General features: G+C 40.2%; 1 protein-coding gene and 1 non-coding gene across 4 annotated transcripts in view; one reads left to right on the forward strand and one right to left on the reverse strand.

Moving 5' to 3' along the window:
• ARHGEF28 (Rho guanine nucleotide exchange factor 28) overlaps positions 1 to 18,063 on the forward strand; it is a 260,867-nt gene that overhangs the window by 145,133 nt on the left and 97,671 nt on the right. For all 3 annotated transcript variants that reach the window (XM_030927941.1, XM_030927942.1, XM_010363407.2), the window contains one exon: positions 10,864 to 10,985. In XM_030927941.1, coding sequence (XP_030783801.1) covers positions 10,864 to 10,985 — 122 coding nt within the window. The remainder of the gene's footprint in view (positions 1 to 10,863; positions 10,986 to 18,063) is intronic.
• Positions 6,120 to 6,183, reverse strand: LOC115896663. Its single transcript, XR_004056571.1, has one exon. It is a non-coding gene; the product is annotated as a U7 small nuclear RNA (small nuclear RNA).

Raw genomic sequence — 18,063 nt, forward strand, 5'->3', positions numbered from 1 at the left:
TGGCTTTGTCCCTAGCTGTTACTGTGGCTAACAGGACTGCCCTGAGAGGCCTGACCTCCTTCCAGGGACAACTTTTCTTTTTAAAGGATCACCAAGAAGGTGAGGTAAGTTCTGAGGGTGAATTGGATATTTGGATTGAGACTCTAGTTTGGTGAATGGAGGTTCCCTGGGTTCTCTCAGATACTCTTGCTATGTATTAAAATCTACAGAGTTACTTTAGCTTACATTTGACCCACAGGAAATTCCTGGGCTGAGGATAATTTTGGAATTTGGGTGGATCCTCTCTGTAAACTCAGGTCCAGCTTAGAAGAGTACGGCCAAGACTAATATCAGGAAAAATCCTGAGAGAACCTTAGAAGAGGAATGGGCGAGGAGATGAATTCTAGTTTGCCTCTGGAAATGTCCTGTCCACCCCCTTTTTAGAGACAGGGTCTCATCCAGGCTGGAGTGCAGTGACAAGAACATAGTTCACTACAGCTTCTAACTGCTAGGTTCAAGTGATCCTCCTGCCGCAGCCTCCTGAGTAGCTTGCATGTACAGACATGCACCACCACATCCAGCTAATTTGTTTCATTTTTTTTATAGAAACAAGGTCTTGCTGTATTGTCCAGGCTGGTCTCGAACTCCTGGGCTCAAGCATTCCTCCCATCTTGGCCTCTCAAAATGCTGGGATTATAGGCATGAGCCACTGCACCCAGCTCATAAATGTTCACTTTCATTGCGAGGGTAGGTTTTTTCTTTCTTCTGGGTCACACTAAGACCATAGGTGAAAAGGACTTTCTATAAACTTCAGAACTTGGTGAAGGTCCCTTTGAATGAGGGAATTTGGGAGATTGTATACTGCAGTGGGTGGGCTTTGCGCTCTGTCAGGACTGTTTGTGTTCTGGTTCAACCACTTAATATAATAACCTGGGCAGGTTAATCACTTTCCCTGGGCCTTAGCTTTCTTGTCTACAAAACAAATATAATGACTCATGTAATTATGGAGAGTAAGTTTGGCAGATGGTTAAAAAACAATTCTGTATGCTCTTGGGTAAAACATTTCCAGTTAATACATTTATACATATATTATCTGATATGGTCGACTTACTGATAACCGACCATTTTGCATAAAATCACACAGCTTTTCTTTACTTAAGAGGCACATTTTAAAAATATGACTTTTCCAGACTCTTATTTTAGATGTAAAGATGGTTATTGTTAAAAATCTAGAAATTACAGATAGTAAAGAGTTGAAAATAACAACTGCTTATATTCTATCACCTAGAAATAGCAGTTGACATCTTAGTTTATCTTTTAGGTCTTTGAGTCTTGAGTATCTTGAGTGTTGTTGTGCTCTTAAACAAAATGAGATAATGTATCTACTGTTCTATGAATGTTTTCTCAGCAAGACTCAGCAAACTGCCAGGGGTGAATAGGACAGGGCCAGGAAGTGGGTGAACATACCTAGGTATAAGTCACACTGTAACACATTAATTAAACTTCTTAATGGACAAATACCAGACATTTTTCAAATGCCATTTTCTTTGGTTCAAAATAGGATACTTGGTAACCCTAATTATTACATAAAGGACTTTGAACTACATAGCAGAGTGTCTGCAGAGAGCCACCATTGATTAGCTGTGTGCCCTTGGGAAGTTACTTAAATAGCACTGCAGTTTCCTCATCTGTCAAATGGAATTGTTTTGGGGATGAAATGTGTTAATAAATATTAATCATACAGTGCCTGGTTCAGAGTAAGCACCATAGTTATGTTAGCTACAATAGTAGTAGTGTCTGATATAATTACCCAGTGTGTAGCACGTGTTCCAGAGATGCTGACTCTTATAGTAGTTATATTTTACATCTATTTCCTTCTTTTTAATGTTTCTCTTCCTGATATCTTCTTCCCAGTACCTTTACTTTGCATATCTGCCTGATTATCCCATTATTTTGTTAGCAAAGAGGTAGCCTATCTGATATTTTAAATAAAGGTATTAAACAGTAATACTCTTGGGCTACTGCTACCAGAAGGCATAAGAGGTGCATGGTATTGTGGTGTTTTACACACTCTGTAGCTGAGACCCTAGTTGGGAGATTGCTTATCCTACCAGGAAGAGCAAAAGAAAACTCTCATCACCAGAGTGTGATAGATGACATAGGACAAAATACAGAGATAATAGGAGGAGCTCAGAGAAGAAGGAAAGCCTCCTGGTTGGGTCAGGGGACCTCCTGGGGAACAGACAACTCACTGGGCTCTGAAGACTTTTTTTTTTTTTGAGATGGAGTCTCAGTCTGTCGCCCAGGGGCTGGAGTGCAGTGGCGTGATCTCGGCTCACTGCAACCTCTGCCTCCCAGGTTCAAGCGATTCTCCTGCCTCAGCCGCCCGAGTAGCTGGGATTACAGGCATGCGCCACCATGCCTGGCTAATTTTTGTATTTTTAGTAGAGACGGGGTTTTGCCACATTGTCCCGGGTGGTCTCGAACTCCTGACCTCAGTGATCCGCCCACCTTGGCCTCCCAAAGTGCTGGGATTACAGGTGTGAGCCACAGTGCCCCGCCTGAAGATGTTTTTTTAAGAGTTGCTGATAGAGGCTGAGGGCTCTGTCCTGGGCCCAGCAGGTTGCACAGTACCTGGTGATCAGTAGACACTCAGTAAGTATGGGAAAAATGAATGAATGAATGAATAGGTGAATAAGTGAATGAAAGTAGACTGTGACACTCCCATCACAACATGTAGCAAGGAGAGCCTATCACAAGAGAACCTCAGAATCTGAGAAAACATTACCAGACCTGAAGAGAATTTTCTGTTCTTGATGAGAAATGATTTATCTCTTCAGTGAACATTCATTATCCACTTCCTGCCTGTATGGTTGTAGGTACTGGGAAGATGGTGAACAAAACTGTCTTTGAAGTTACTGTTCTCATGGAGCTTATGTTTTAGTGGAAGGAAACAGATAACATACAACAAGCAAATCTCTAATATGCTAGGTGATGGTAAGGGGCATGAGTGAAAATAAAGCAAGGCTTGGCGGTTGCCGTTTCATATAAGATGATCAGGGAGAGTCTTTTGGTAAAATGACACTGAGGCAGAGATGAGAAGAAAGTGAGAAAGCAAGGCATCTGCATATCCAGGGGAAGAGCCATGCTGGAAGGTGGAGCAGCAAGTGCGAATGGTCTGAGGCAAAAACAGCAAGGAGGCTTGTGGGGCTGGAGTAGAGTAGTGGGCAGGGCTTCAGAGAGGCTGGGAGAGAGTGGAGGAGGGGCAGGCAATGGGAGGCACTATAGGTCCTGGAAAAGTCTGGCCTTCACTCAGAATGAGATGGGAAGCCATTGGAGGATTTTGCAGAGGCATGACATGACTCGATTTCCTTTGTCTCTCCTGTGGAGAAAAGGCTATGGAGGGCCAAGAGTGGGAGCAGAGAGACTACTGTTGTAACAGTTTAGGAAGAAGACAGTGGTGGCTTGCTTGGTGTTGCAGTGGAGGTGATGAGAAAGGTCAGATTCTGAATCCAGTTGCGAAAGGAAACAGTCAAGGGTGACTCCAAGGAAAGACAGAGTTGCCATTTTTTGGGAGAAGCTGGGTGTGGGGGTGGGAGTCAAGAATTCAGCTTTGGACCTGTTGTGCTTGGCATGACTGCTGGACCACTAGGAGGAGTATTGAGGGGATAGTTGTGACTCAGGGGAGTGCTCTGGACATCTGGTCTGGAGTTGAAAATGTGAGAATCATCATCATATGATGGTGTGTGATGCCATGCTGTCAGATAACCAAGGGAAGGGTGGAGAGAGTGGAGTTTGAGGACTGACCCTAGAGTAGTACAACCTGCTAACATCCAGAAGAGGAGGAGGAACCTGCCATGCGGCCTGAGAAGAAAAGGCCAGCAAGGTGGGAGGACCTGGAGAGCCTGGTGTCCTGGAGGATAAGGACAGGAAGAGATCAACTGTATTGAATACTACTGTAGGTCACAGAAGGTGCAACTGAGAACTGACTATAGAGTCTGTCATTTGAAGGTCTTTGGTGACCATAATGGGCACTGCTTCAGGAGAGTGTTGGGAATTGAACTCTAAAGTAAGTCTCACCCATTTTATGGTGGTTATTCTCAGTGAATGTTTCTGCTGTTCATAAAGGTCTAGAGTTAAAGCAAAATACAATGAATAAATGAAACCAATCTACTCAGCCACAGTTAATAGATATCTGGACTGAGAGGCCCTCACCTGACTTTTGCACTCTGGCATCCAGAGTGGGCCAAACCAGGTCGGCAGCAGGTTTGCAGAAAACTGCTTTGCTGGGTTTGTTTATGTCTGGGCGTGGGTCATTTACATAACCAGTCAAGTAGGCCACATTTTGCTTTAGCTACAAGGCTCTTAGCTTCTTAAGGGAGAGGTGGATTTTGTTGGAAATCAGGTTTGAAGAGACCCTAGGCTGGGCCATGCCATTAACTGTTTCCTGCTGGATTGGAAGTCGTTGTAAATGTCAGAGTGAAGGGAGGCATCTGCAGCTGCCTCTTCCTCTCGCCCTTACTAGTTCCAATTCCTCTTCTTTCTATGGGTGGAATCTATTTACTTTCTATTGTCACCCGTGTCACCTGATAAGAGGATTCAGTACAGCAAGGACAAGCTTATGAAAATTTTGACTTCACAGAGCCCTTGTGGAGTCACCTAGATCACATTACAAAGCAGTGAGAATAGGAGAGTGGGGAGCTGGGGATCCCCTTGGAGTTGCTGTTTATCCTCCAGGCACTTTGCAGTGAGAAACTGGCCCAAGTCCACTTCATCGTGTTAGGACATCTTAGTTTCTGAAATCCTGCCTTTGTTCTTGAGAAATGCTGTCTCTGATTGTCTGACTTTATCCTGCAGTTATAATCCCTCCCATTTCATGAGAGCTCATCCTTCAGTCCTTGGAGGTAAATCCTGTGGGCAGTTTGACAGCTTTTCTTTCTCTTCACATTTTATGTTTTTCAGTTAACCATGTCCAGGATAGATTTTTCAAAATTTCTTAACACCAACTAAGTCTGAAATAAAAGTTACAACATTTTAAATGCTCTTCTTGAAGCAAATGGAATGTTTTGTGCATGCCAGTGGCCTTGGGTTGTTTTTGAATGTGTAACATTATAGCAGAGGTTGAAATTATTTTTAAAAAGAATCAGAACTAAACTTACGCCACCTCATTTACTTTTTAAATATTTAGGAAGCATAACTAATAAAGCATTTATAGGGTGCTTACTATGTCAGAGTCTGCTCTAATCACTTAAAATATTAACTCATTTAATTTTCACAATAATTCTATGAGATGGATATATTATTGCCTTATTTTACAGATCAGGAAATGGAAGCACAGAGAGCTTAAGTAACTTGCCCCAGGTCACACAGCTAATAGATAATGGAGTAGAGACTTGAACCCAGGCAGTCCAGGGCTCATGCTTTTAACCGCTGCAACACTCTGGTGCTTTTCACTAATTTAAAATCTGTAGCCATTTAAAAATGGAAGTTGAGCTTTGGCTACTTTTATATTGTCTTTGAAATATATGCTTACCAAATATTAAAAATTAATGTTATCAACAAAACTATAAAGTTAATTTTTAGCTAAGAAAAACTTCCTATAAAACAGCATTAATTTAAAACAAGTAGCTGGTTCTTACTGCAAATTATTTCTATATGCTCATTGAAAAAAGTCCATTTTTGGGGATCAATAACTTTTTCACTTAATTTGTTACTGGAGTAGTTACATATGGAAGTGATAAAATCATATTTCTTGAAAACATTGAAAAGATACCTTTAAGAAAAAGAGACTAGGCCGGGCGCGGTGGCTCAAGCCTGTAATCCCAGCACTTTGGGAGGCCGAGACAGGCGGATGACGAGGTCAGGAGATAGAGACCATCCTGGCTAACACGGTGAAACCCCGTCTCTACTAAAACCCCGTCTCTACTAAAAACTACAAAAAAAAAAAAAACTAGCCGGGCGAGGTGGCGGCGACTGTAGTCCCAGCTACCCGGGAGGCTGAGGCAGGAGAATGGCGTGAACCCGGGAGGCGGAGCTTGCAGTGAGCTGAGATCCGGCCACAGCACTCCAGCCTGGGTGACAGAGCGAGACTCCGTCTCAAAAAAAAAAAAAAGAAAAGAAAAAAGAAAAAGAGACTATTTTTGGGAACTTTCTGGCCTAACCCAAAAAGCCTGCTAGACAAATTTGAAAAGAGCTGTAACACTTTAAAAAAATGAAACTATTATAGCTTTTCCTATGAATAGGCTGAAACATGGTAGAGCAATTAGCCATTTTAATATAAGTAGCTGATGCTTACTTGAAAGTGTTCTTTAAGGCTTATTTTCCTTTCATGATCAGTCTTCTGCTGGTTTTAAGCCCGTTATTTGCAGTGTTTAGTGTTGAAGTTAATAAAGGAGTGGTGGTCCTGTTAGTCTGCGTCATTTTCTGGTTTGTGAGTCTGTGTTCACTTCTAGATCCTATTGTCTTGAGACATCTTTTGACAAGTAGAGGCTATGTATGCCTCAGAAAAATACTCAAAAGGATGTTTGTGCTAGTGTTATTAATGATTGCAGCAAGTGACTAAATCTACATGTCAGGTTCTAGGTGGCAGAAGTAGAGAGGAGATTATGCTGGATTATACTCTTGCACACCCATGTCCTTCACAAGACTTACTGTCTCAGTGGAGCCATTACTCGAGTGACAGGATGATGACATGGGCTAAGCCACCTTTTCTTTTTCTTTCTTTTCTTTCTTTTCTTTCTTTTCTTTCTTTTCTTTCTTTCTTTCTTTCTTTCTTTCTTTCTTTCTTTTCTTTTTCTTTCTTTTCTTTCTTTCTTTTTCTTTCTCTCTCTTTTTCTTTCTTTCTCTCCTTCCTTCCCTTCTTCCCTTCCTTTCTTTCCTTCCTTCCCTTCTCTTCCTTCCCTCTCTCTCGCTTATCTCCTCTCCATCTTCTCTTTCCCTCGCTCTTTCTCCCTCACTCCCTCCCTCACCTCCCTCCCTCCCTGCCTTCCTTCCTCTTCCGTCCTTCCTTCCTGCCCTGCCTGCCTTCCTTTCCTTCCTTCCTTCCTTCCTCCTTCCGTCCTTTCTCCCTTCCCTTCCCTTCTCTTTCCTTCCCTTCCCTTCTCTTCCCTTCCCTTCCCTTCCCTTCCGTTCTTTTTCTCCTTTGAGAACAGGGTCTTACTTATTCTGTCGTCCAGGCTGGAGTGTGGTGGCACTATCACAGCTCACTGCAGCCTCCGCCTCCCAGGATCAAGCAATCCTCTCATTTCAGCTTCCCAAGTAGCTGGGACTACAGGTGTGTGCCACCACACCCACCTGATTTTTGTATTTTTAGTGGAGACAGGGTTTAGTCATGTTGCCCAGGCTGGTCTTGAACTCCTGGGCTCAAGTGATTCACCTGCCTCAGTCTCACAAAGTGCTGGGAATTGTAGGCGTGTGAACCACCGCACCTGGCGTAGGCCACTTTTTGAAAGTGTAGGGTGAATTCCTCTAGGAATAGTCATGCAGATATTTTCTTTTGATCATTCTGTTGATTGAAGGAGAAAGTCTCAAGTGGTACCCTTGCATCTTTAACATTTCTTGAATCCTTCAGAATCTCCCTTTACAACAAAGAGAGAGTAGGCCTCTCAGACTTTCAGTTTTGGTAGGCAAATATTTAGTCAGAATCTAATTTCATTGTTTTGTTTGCATTATTTCAGTACATTTAATTCCCTTCTACTTTTTTTTTTTTTTTTTTTTTTTTTTTTGAGATGGAATCTCACTCTTTCGCCAAGGCTGGAGTGCAGTGGTGCAATCTCGGCTCTCTGCAACCTCCATCTCTGGGTTCAAGCCATTCTCCTGATCTGCCTGTCTCAGCCTCCCAAAGTGCTGGGATTATAGGCGTGAGCCACCATACCCGGCCCTCCCTTCTGCTTTTGACAGGAATAATACTGGCTTTCTATGTACAGTGGGGATAAGATTTTTCTTAATATTAAAGGTATTTCTTAAATTAATTTCATTTAAAGAAAAAAGGTGAGTCCATTTAAAGATGGGTACTAAAGAATATAGGTGAATATATCCAGGAAATAGTATAGGTGATATATAAATATGCCAAATTTGTGAGTTTGGTAGAAGAATGATAGAAGCTTGGAAAGTGTTCTGATATCTCAGATGGCTGATTTTGTAGAGACCCACAATCTCTTCTTTGAAATTCTTGGGACCAGATTTGGTTTGGAATTCAGAATTTTCAGATCTTTTTGGCCTGGTGTTCATACTGATATGATATGACTCCCACAGGAGAAACGGGGGAATGCTATCGTCAAGTCTATTAATATTTCTGCAGCAAAATGTGTGATCATTGACACCAAGTAGAGCAAATAAAGAATGTACATGGTCCAGTGTGGGCTCAGGTCAGACTGTACTACAGAATATGTTTTTGAACCAAACTTATGGGGAAAATTCTGATTTTTAGAGCTTTCTGGATTTCAGAATTGCAGTTAAAACAATGTGGACCAGCTGGGCGCGATGGCTCACACCTGTAATCCCAGCACTTTGGGAGGCTGAGGCGGGTGGATCATAAGGTCAGGACATCAAAACCATCCTTGCTAACATGGTGAAACCCCGTCTCTACTAAAAAATGCAAAAAATTAGCTGGGTGTGGTGTCAGGCGCCTGTAGTCCCAGCTACTCAGGAGGCTGAGGCAGGAGAATGGCGTGAACCCAGGAGGTGGAGCTTGCAGTGAGCCAAGATCACGCCACTGCACTCCAGCCTGGGGGACAGAGTCAGACTCCATCTCAAAAAAAAAAAAAAAAAAAAAGAAGAAATTACTATAAAGAATACATTGTATATGTAAGAAGAAAAGATGACCAAGCGCGGTGGCTCACGCCTGCAATCCCAGCACTTTGGGAGGCTGATGTGGGTGGATCATGAGATCAGGAGGTCAAGACCATCCTGGCCAACATAGTGAAACCCTGTCTCTACTAAAAATACAAAAATTAGCTGGGTATGGTGGTGCATGCCTGTAATCCAGGCTACTTGGGAGGCTGAGGCAGGAGAATTGCTTGAACCAGGGAGTTGGAGGTTCAGTGAGCCGAGATAGCGCCACTGCACTCCAGCCTGGTGACAGAGCGAAACTCCATCTCAAAAAAAAAAAAAAAAAAAAAAAAAGAAAATGTTTTTCTTTAACATTGTATGTTTCCTTCAGAAGCTTAATGAATCTCACACTTCAGTGTTCTTTGTGGAGAAGAGATAGATTTAGAAGCAAAATCTGAAGCTAGGGCCATTTGACTTATGAAACTACAATTCATACAACTTTGGAACTTTTGTGATGTCCTCATTACTTTCCAAGAAAGAATGGATACTTTTTTGCTCATGGTACATCAGCCCAACAGTTATTAATCTTTTTTTTATTTCCTGATTTGCTCCCATGGGCTTACCAGGTTTTATATTACGACATAGATAAGACGGGCAGTGGGACATGTGACATTTCTAATGGAATAACAGCAGTACTATCACTATGTTCCCATTCAAGAAAACTTACTGGGATGTAAGTGAGGATGGCATCTACTATAGGTATAATATTGACTCTGCCCTCTGAAAGTCATTTACACGTACTGAAAATCTGTTATTACCATAACACACTATGATTAGTATTAATAACCTTGCGCTTCACACTGAACATGGTTAAAAATTGCTGTCTGTAATAATTACAAATATAATAGTAATTCTGACAAATAACATTTGTTGAGCACTTTGTGCCAGGCATGTGTCAAGCTTTTACATGTCTGAACGCACTTAATCCTCATAACCACACTATGAGGAATGCATAATAGTAATCTGCTTTTATGGATGAGGAAACTTTGTGAAGATATCTGGAGGGGGAGTAAACTAGCCAAGGTCACAAGAAACAAGGCATTCTAGCTCGAATGTGTTTTATTGCCTTTGACGCTTCATTCTCTACAAACACAGTAACAGCTTGACTCTCTGGGACTCAATTTTAGGCAACCTCATCTATTTGGAACAAAGCTGAGACATGAAAGCAAGCATAAACATTTCTGTAACCAAAATAGAAGGCAAATTCTCCACATGTGAGATTCTGCATGTTAGCAAGCAGTACTGAGCCAGAACTGCTAGGCTGTGTACTCTCTTGGGTTCTTTAGTAGAGGGTCATTGAATCTGAGCACATCAGTGGAAACTGAGGATCACAGTACAGTCACTAATACTTCTAAGTTATTAATAAAGGGAAATTAAGTTTAGTTATCAATAAAGGGAAATATAGTTTAGTTTTTGTTTGTTTTGAGACGGAGTTTCGCTCTTGTTGCCTAGGCTGGAGTGCAATGGCGCAGTCTCAGCTCACCGCAACCTCCGCCTCCCAGGTTCAAGTGCTTCTCCTGTGTCAGCCTCCTGAGTAGCTGAGATTACAGGCATGTGCCACCACACCCAGCTAATTTTGTATTTTTAGTAGAGATGGGGTTTACCCATGTTGGTCAGACTGGTCTCAAACTCCCAACCTCAGGTGATCTGCCCGTCTAGGCTTCCCAAAGTGCTGGGATTACAGGCATGAGACACTGTGCCCAGCCTGAAGTTTAGTTACTAATAAAGGGAAATGAAGTTTAGTTTTAAAATATAGTAGAAATTGAAAGCAAAGATTTAATTGATTTTTACAAAGGCCTCTGATGATGGGGAAAATAACGCTTGAGGTGGGCAAATATTTATCTATCTAGAACTTTTCATCCTATATGAACATTCTAGATAGCTGAGGTTTGGATATAGGTGAAAAATTACTTGCATGTACATCTTAAAATCTAGCAAAAAGCCACCTTAAAAAAATGCACTTGACTTTTTTTCTTATGGTCTAAGAGGGTAAAGCTTGACTGTGAAATAAACCTCTTCTCCTTTGTTTGCCCTGTTTTCATTTTTGTACTCTAGATCGCTCCTTCGATGTCCTAAAAAAGTCCAAGCCACCCTCTACTTTGCTTGCTGCAGGACGGCTTTCGGACATGCTGAACGGGGGTGATGAAGTCTATGCTAACTGTATGGTGGTCGATCAGGTAAGGCCCAACTGACATTACAGGAGGGTTTCTACCTACCTCTCTCCAAAACCTGGATTTGTAAGAAATAGATTCAATGTTGTTGTGTTCCTTTGACAGTTTTAGCCTAAGAGCAACACAGAGGCTGCTGTTGTGGAGTCTCACTGTATGAGCATTTAAGCATTTAACTTAGGTGCTTACTTCAGGACACAATACACCTTACTCAACCAAGAGGCACTGTCAGGGAGGGGTCTTGAGATACTGCCAAATGGGAAGAGTGTGAGGGCTCTTCTTCGGGGCCCAAGTAGGAAATGACAACTGTGCAACCAATGTCTCCTCTACAGCTTTTCAAAAAACAGTATGTATATGACTTGATTATGCAATATTTGTATTCAAATCCAGCAAATGGAATGAGCAGGTGCTTGGTCCCAGCACCATAGGAAACTCACATAAATTACTTGGTTAATCGTTACAACACATCTACTAACATGTAGTAAGATTGTAGAGCTTTCATGTTAATACAGAATGGTATCATACTAACACAGAATGGTATCATATGATAAGGAAGCCGGAATCCTTTTGAACTTTCCACTCATTCCCTGATAGAGACTTTTGAGTTAAATCTCATAGAAGCAGTTGGTTTGAATGTGCTGGCATCTTCTTGTCTTTTTTTCTTTTCTCTGGCTCAGTGATCTTCAAATTTTAGTATTTATAAAAATTAAAATATATATCTGAATATTTCTACACACTAATATATGGAGGATTTAAGGGTTTTTCTTTTTTTTGTTTTTTTTGTTTTTTTTTTTTTGAGACGGAGTCTCGCTCTGTCTCCCAGGCTGGAGTGCAGTGGCCGGATCTCAGCTCACTGCAAACTCCACCTCCCGGGTTCACGCCATTCTCCTGCCTCAGCCTCCCGTGTAGCTGGGACTATAGGCGCCCACCACCTCGCCCGGCTAGTTTTTTTGTATTTTTTAATAGAGACGGGGGTTTCACCGTGTTAGCCAGGATGGTCTCGATCTCCTGACCTCGTGATCCGCCCGTCTCGGCCTCCCAAAGTGCTGGGATTACAGGCTTGAGCCACCGCGCCCGGCCAAGGGTTTTTCAAGGGTAGTTTTGACAACACAATTTCTGCCTTATAAACTGACTTTAAAACCTAATCCCCGTGTAAGATGCACACTGTCTACTCACTGAGCAGTAAGACATTTAACCCTTTTATGTTGTTAGTATGCATATATTTTACCCTATTTGTAGATACATTCTGTGATCTAAACTGTTTTTTCCATCTAGAGCTCATTTTCAGCCCTTTAGTAGCACATCTCCGCATTTTCCTTTTGTGTTACAAAGCACTGTTACATCAAATGCAGCACAGATTGGGATGGTTGTCATAATGACAGAGAAACCAATTAATCAGTATGGATTTCAGCTGTAAATAACTGGTATCACTGTTTTGGTATAAACTAACTGAATGTCAGTCCTAGTTATAGAAATCTAGAATGGGGCATGGAGTGTGGGACACAGTGGGAGTTCTGAGGACATTTTCAAGATACAGGGTGTGTTAGTCCCTTCCCACACTGCTATGATGAAATACCTGAGACTGGATGATTTATAAAGAAAAGAGGTTTAATTGACTCATACTTCTGCATGACTGAGGAGGCCTCAGGAAACTTACAGTAATGGCGGAAGGCATCTCTTCACAGGGCAGCAGGAGAGAAAATGAGTGCTGAGTGAAGAGGGAAGCCCCTGATAAAACCATCAAATCTCATGACAACTCACTGTCATGAGAACAGCATGGGGAAAAACCACCCCCATGATTCAATTATCTCCACCTGGTCCCGCCCTTGACACATGGGAATTATTATAATTCAAAGTGAGATTTGGATGGGGATACAGAGCCAAACCATAACACAGGGTAATTGGACTTGGTGTGATCTAGCCATGTTCTGGTATTTATTTATTCTTTTCCAGCTTTATTAAGGTATAATGAACAAATAGAAATTATATATATTTAAAGTGTACAATGTAATGTTTTGATACATGTACATATTTTGAAATAATGACCACAGTCAAGCTAATTAAGCACATATATCATCTCGTATACTTATTTATTTTTGTAGTGAGAATACTTAAGATCTACAGCAAATTTCAAGTACAAAGTGCATTATTAACTATAGTCACCATGTTGTACATTAGGTCTCAAGAACTTATTCATTGTGTAACTGAAAGTTTGTACCCATTTTACCAATACTTCACCATTTTCCCAACCCTCCAACCCCTAGTAACCACCCTTCTACTCACTGTTTTTATGAGTTTGACTTTTTTACATTCCACATATAAGTCAGATCATGCAGTATTTGTTTTTCTGTGTTTGGCTTATTTTACTTAGCATAATGTCTTCCAGATTCATCCATGTTGTCACAAATGGCCGGATTTTTTTTCTTTTCTAGGGTTGAATAATATTCCTCTGTGTGTGTGTGTGCATGTGTGTTTGTGTGTGCATGTGTATGGAATCTGTCACAATGGCAGAGTGCATATGCAAAGGTGATCCCATAAGATTATAATACCATATTTTTACTGTATTACTTTTCTATATTTAGATATACAAGTACTTACCATTGTGTCCCAGTTGTCTACAGTATTCAGTACAGTAACATACTGTATAGATTTGTAACTTAGGAGAAATAGGCTATTACCATAGCCTAGGTGTGTAGAAGGCTATACTACCAGGTTTGTGTTAGTACACTCTATGATGGTCGCACAATAACAAGATAACCTAAGGATGTGTTTCTCAGAACATATCTCCATACTTAAGTGAGGAATTACTGTATTTATCCTTCGAATTTCCAAAGTGATGTCTTTTGTATGCTAATGAGATGACTGGTGGCTGGCAGCCCCTAGGTAGCTTCAGGATGTGGGCTGGTCACAGGAGAGGCCAAGGCAGGATTACGGGATTGGGATTTTCAGCTCCACCCACCAGCATCCATAGAGGGAGGAGGGGCTGAAGGTTAACTTGATCACTAATGACTAATAATTTAACCAATCATGCATGCATAATTAAGCTTCCATAAAAACCCAAAAGGACTGGGTTCAAGAGATTCTGGATAGCTGAATACATGGGGGTTCCTGGAGGGTGGTGCACTTGCAGAGGGCCTGGAAGCTCTGTGCCCCTTCTGGAGTTCCTTGCCCTAAGCATCTCTTCCCTCTGGCTGTTCTCTATTTCTTTTGTAGTATTCACTATAATAAACCAGGAAATGTAAGTGTTTCCCTGAGTTCTGTGAGTTGCTCTAGCAAATTGATTGAACCTGAGGAGGGGCTGTGGGAACCCCATTTTATAGCTGGTTGATAAAACAATCTGGGGCTTGTGGTTTGTCATTGGAAGTGGTGGGGGAGTCTTGTGGGACCGAGCCCTGTGGGACCTGACTCCATCTCCAGGTTGATAGTGCCAGAATTGAATTGAACTGAATTAGAGGAAATTCAGTGGCGGATTGCTTCCTTGCTACATGTCAGGGGAAAACCCCATACATTTAGTCACAGAAGAGTTCTGTGTTGATTATTGAGTGAGAGAATAGAAAAAACACTGTTTTTATCCCTATATTTTCAGAAAATCACATATGTGCCACATTTTCTTTATTTATCTGTTGATGGACACTTAGGTTGATTCTATCTCTTGGCTACTGTGAATAGTGCTGCAGTGAACATGGTAGTGCAGACATCTCTTTGGGATAGTGATTCTGTTTCCTTTGGATATATACCCAGAGGTGGAATTGCTGGATCATATGGTAGTTGTATTCTAATTTTTTTTAGGAACTTTCATACTGTTTTCCACTGTGGCTGTGCTAATTTACATTCCCAACGGTGTATAAGAATTCCCCTTTCTCCGCATCCTTGCCAGCTTTTTTCTTTTTTTGTCCTTTTGGTACTAGCCATTCTAACAGGTATGAGGTGATATCTCATTGTAGTTTTGTTCATTTTCCTGATGATTAGTGATGCTGAGCACTTTTACATATACCTATTGGCCATTTGTGTGTGTTATTTTTTGGAAAAATGTCTATTCAGGTACTTTATTTTTAAATCTGGTTATTTGTGGGTTTTTTGTTTGTTTGTTTGTTTGTTTTGTTTTTTTGCTATTGAGTTGTGTGAGTTCCTTACATATTTTGGGTATTAACTCCGTATCAGATGCATGGTTTGTAAATATATTCTCCAATTGCATAAGTTGCTGTTTTATTTTGTTGTTTCCTTTGCTGTGCAGAGATTTTTTGGTTTGATGTAGTCACACTTATTTATTTTGCTTTTCTTGCTTGTGCTTTTAGTGTCACATCCAAAAAATGATTGCCAAGACCCATGTCAAGGAGTTTTTCCTCTATGCTTTCTCCTAGGAGTTTTATGGCCTCATGTTTTATGTTAAAGTCTTTATTGCATTTTGAGTTGATATTTGTGTATGTTGTAAGATAGGGATCCAGTTTAATTTTTTTGCATGTAGCTATCCAGTTTTCCTAGTATCATTTATTGAAGGATCTGTCCTTTCTCCATTGTGTATTTTTAGCACATTTGTTGAAGATTAATTGACTGTATTTATGTGTGGGTTTATTTCTGGACTTTCTATTCTGTTTCATGTGCTCATGTGTCTGTTTTTATGTCAGTACCATAATGTTTTGATTACCATATCTTTGTAATATAATTTTAAGTTAGGCAGTGTGATGCTTCTGAATTTGTTCGTCCTGCTAAAGATTGCTTGCGCTATTCTGGGTCTTTTGGGATTCCATACAAATTTTAGGAATTTTTTTCTATTTCTGTGAAAAATTGCCATTGTAATTTTGATAGAGAATTGCATAGAATCTATAGTTCACTTTGGGTAGTATAGATATTTTGACAACATGAATTCTTCCAATCCACGAATATAGGATATCTTTCATATGAATTCTTCCAGTTTGTGAACATAGGATATCTTTCCATTTATTTGTGTTGCTTCAATTTCTTTCATTGGTGTTTTATAGTTTTCAGTGCATATATTTTTTGTCACGTTTTAATTTTAACAGATTTATTCTGTTGCTATATTTTCTCAGCTGTTTAAATAAAATACTTCTTGAGACCTTATCTATTTTTGTTCTGAGCCTTAGTGAGTACTATAACTATAGTATTTCCATTTACCTCAAGTAACTAAAATTGTAAATTACTCAATATTATGTGGGAAAAACTATATATATATATTATGCTTTTATATGTTCTCAGATACATTAAAAATGCAAAATTTATCAAACCAAAGATTTGGTAAATAAAAGGTTAGGATGTAATTTCTTTCCTTCCTTCCCCCCTTCCCCCCTTCCCCCCTTCCCTCCTTCCCTCCTTCCTTCCTTCCTTCCTTCCTTCCTTCCTTCCTTCCTTCCTTCCTTCCTTCCTTCCTTCCTTCCTTCCTTCCTTCCTTCCTTCCGTTTTGTGTTTTTGAGACAGAGTCTTGCTCTGTCATCCAGGCGGGAGTGCAGTGGTGCCATCTTGGCTCACTGCAACCTCCACCACCCAGGCTCAAGCAATTCTTGTGCCTTAGCCTCCAGAGTAGCTGGGGTTACAGGTGTGTGCCATAACACCTGGCTAATTTTGGTATTTTTAGAAGAGAGAGTTTTGCCTTGTTTGCCAGGCTGGTCTTGAAATCTTGGCCTCAAATGATCTGCCCACCTTGGCCTCCCAAGTACTGGGATTACAGACATGAGCCACTATACCCGGCCAAGATATAATTTTTATTTTGGAATATTCTGGGTGAAAGAAGTATTGCTTTAATGATGTGAAGCCAAAAAGAAAAAGTGAAGTATGCATTTAGAGAGAACTCAAACAAGTTAATTCAACAAATGGATACAGCAGATTGCCCAGTTGTGTATTGAAAACTGAGAAATAAAACTAAATCTGCAACAAAATCACAAAGTCCATTATATTAGCGTAGTACTTTTTTTTTATTGCCCCTGTATCTATTTGAATAGTAAGGACAATGTAAGGAGTTCAAATTCTGCATATTTAAAATGCTTTCCGGCAATATCTGAAAATAATCTTATCTAATTTTCTTTATCTTCCTCAACCTGGCAAGGAAACCTAAAAACATTACTAGCTTATATTAATGTTTCCTATTAATTTTCAAGGTTATCACCTTCCTGTTGAGAAAATTCACATGATGAAAGTTACTTTGAAAATTTCTGTCATATAAACTACTTTGAAAAAAACATTTGTTTCATAATTTCAGTACAGAGAATCCCTGTATACACTCTACTCAAATTCCTCAAGTGGTAATATTTTACTACATTTTACTTTGTCATTCCCTGAGTGGGTGGTTATGTGTGCATGCAAATAGTTAAATTATCTCTATAAAGATTCCTTAACCATTTGAGAATAAATGAAAAATATGGTTCCCCTTTACCCCTTAATCTTTCATGGTGTATTTTCCTAAAAACATGGATAGTTTCTTACATAAGCACAGTACAGTTACCAAAATCATAAAGTTATGATTGATACAATACTATTAGCTATCTCCAGACCTTATTCAATTTTAGCGAGTTGTCCCAATAATGCCCTCTGTTGCAGAAGAAAATTCCATTATGTGTGTTGCATATAGTTGTTGTGTCTCTGTAGTCTCCTTTAATCTGGGACAGTTCCTCAGTCTTTGTGTTTTATGATGCTGATATTTTAAAAGAATACAGACCGGTATTTTTGTTCTTGTGTTTTGCTAGAGTGTCTTTCAGTTTTGGTTTATCTGATATTTCCTCATAATAGGATTCAGGTTAGGCATGTTTAGCAGGAATACTATGAAAGTGGTGATGGATGTTTCTCAGTGCATTGTATCAGGAGGCATAGGACATCAGTCTGTCCCATTACTGGTGATTTTATTAATATCTTTCATCTGCCAAGTTCCTTTTATAGTAAAACTACTGTTTTTTAAAAAACTATTAAGTATCATGTCAGGAGATATTTTAAGCCCTTGTAAATATCCTGTTGCTCATTAGACTTTCACCCATTAATTAAGCATTCATTAACAGTTTTTGCTTTAATAAATTATGATGATGCTCAATGATTTAGGATTCTAGCATTTCCCCTTTTGCTTCTTTTTTCCCTTCACTGCTGT

Source organism: Rhinopithecus roxellana, chromosome 3, assembly GCF_007565055.1.
Source record: "Rhinopithecus roxellana isolate Shanxi Qingling chromosome 3, ASM756505v1, whole genome shotgun sequence".
Classification (NCBI taxonomy): Eukaryota; Metazoa; Chordata; class Mammalia; order Primates; family Cercopithecidae; genus Rhinopithecus; species Rhinopithecus roxellana.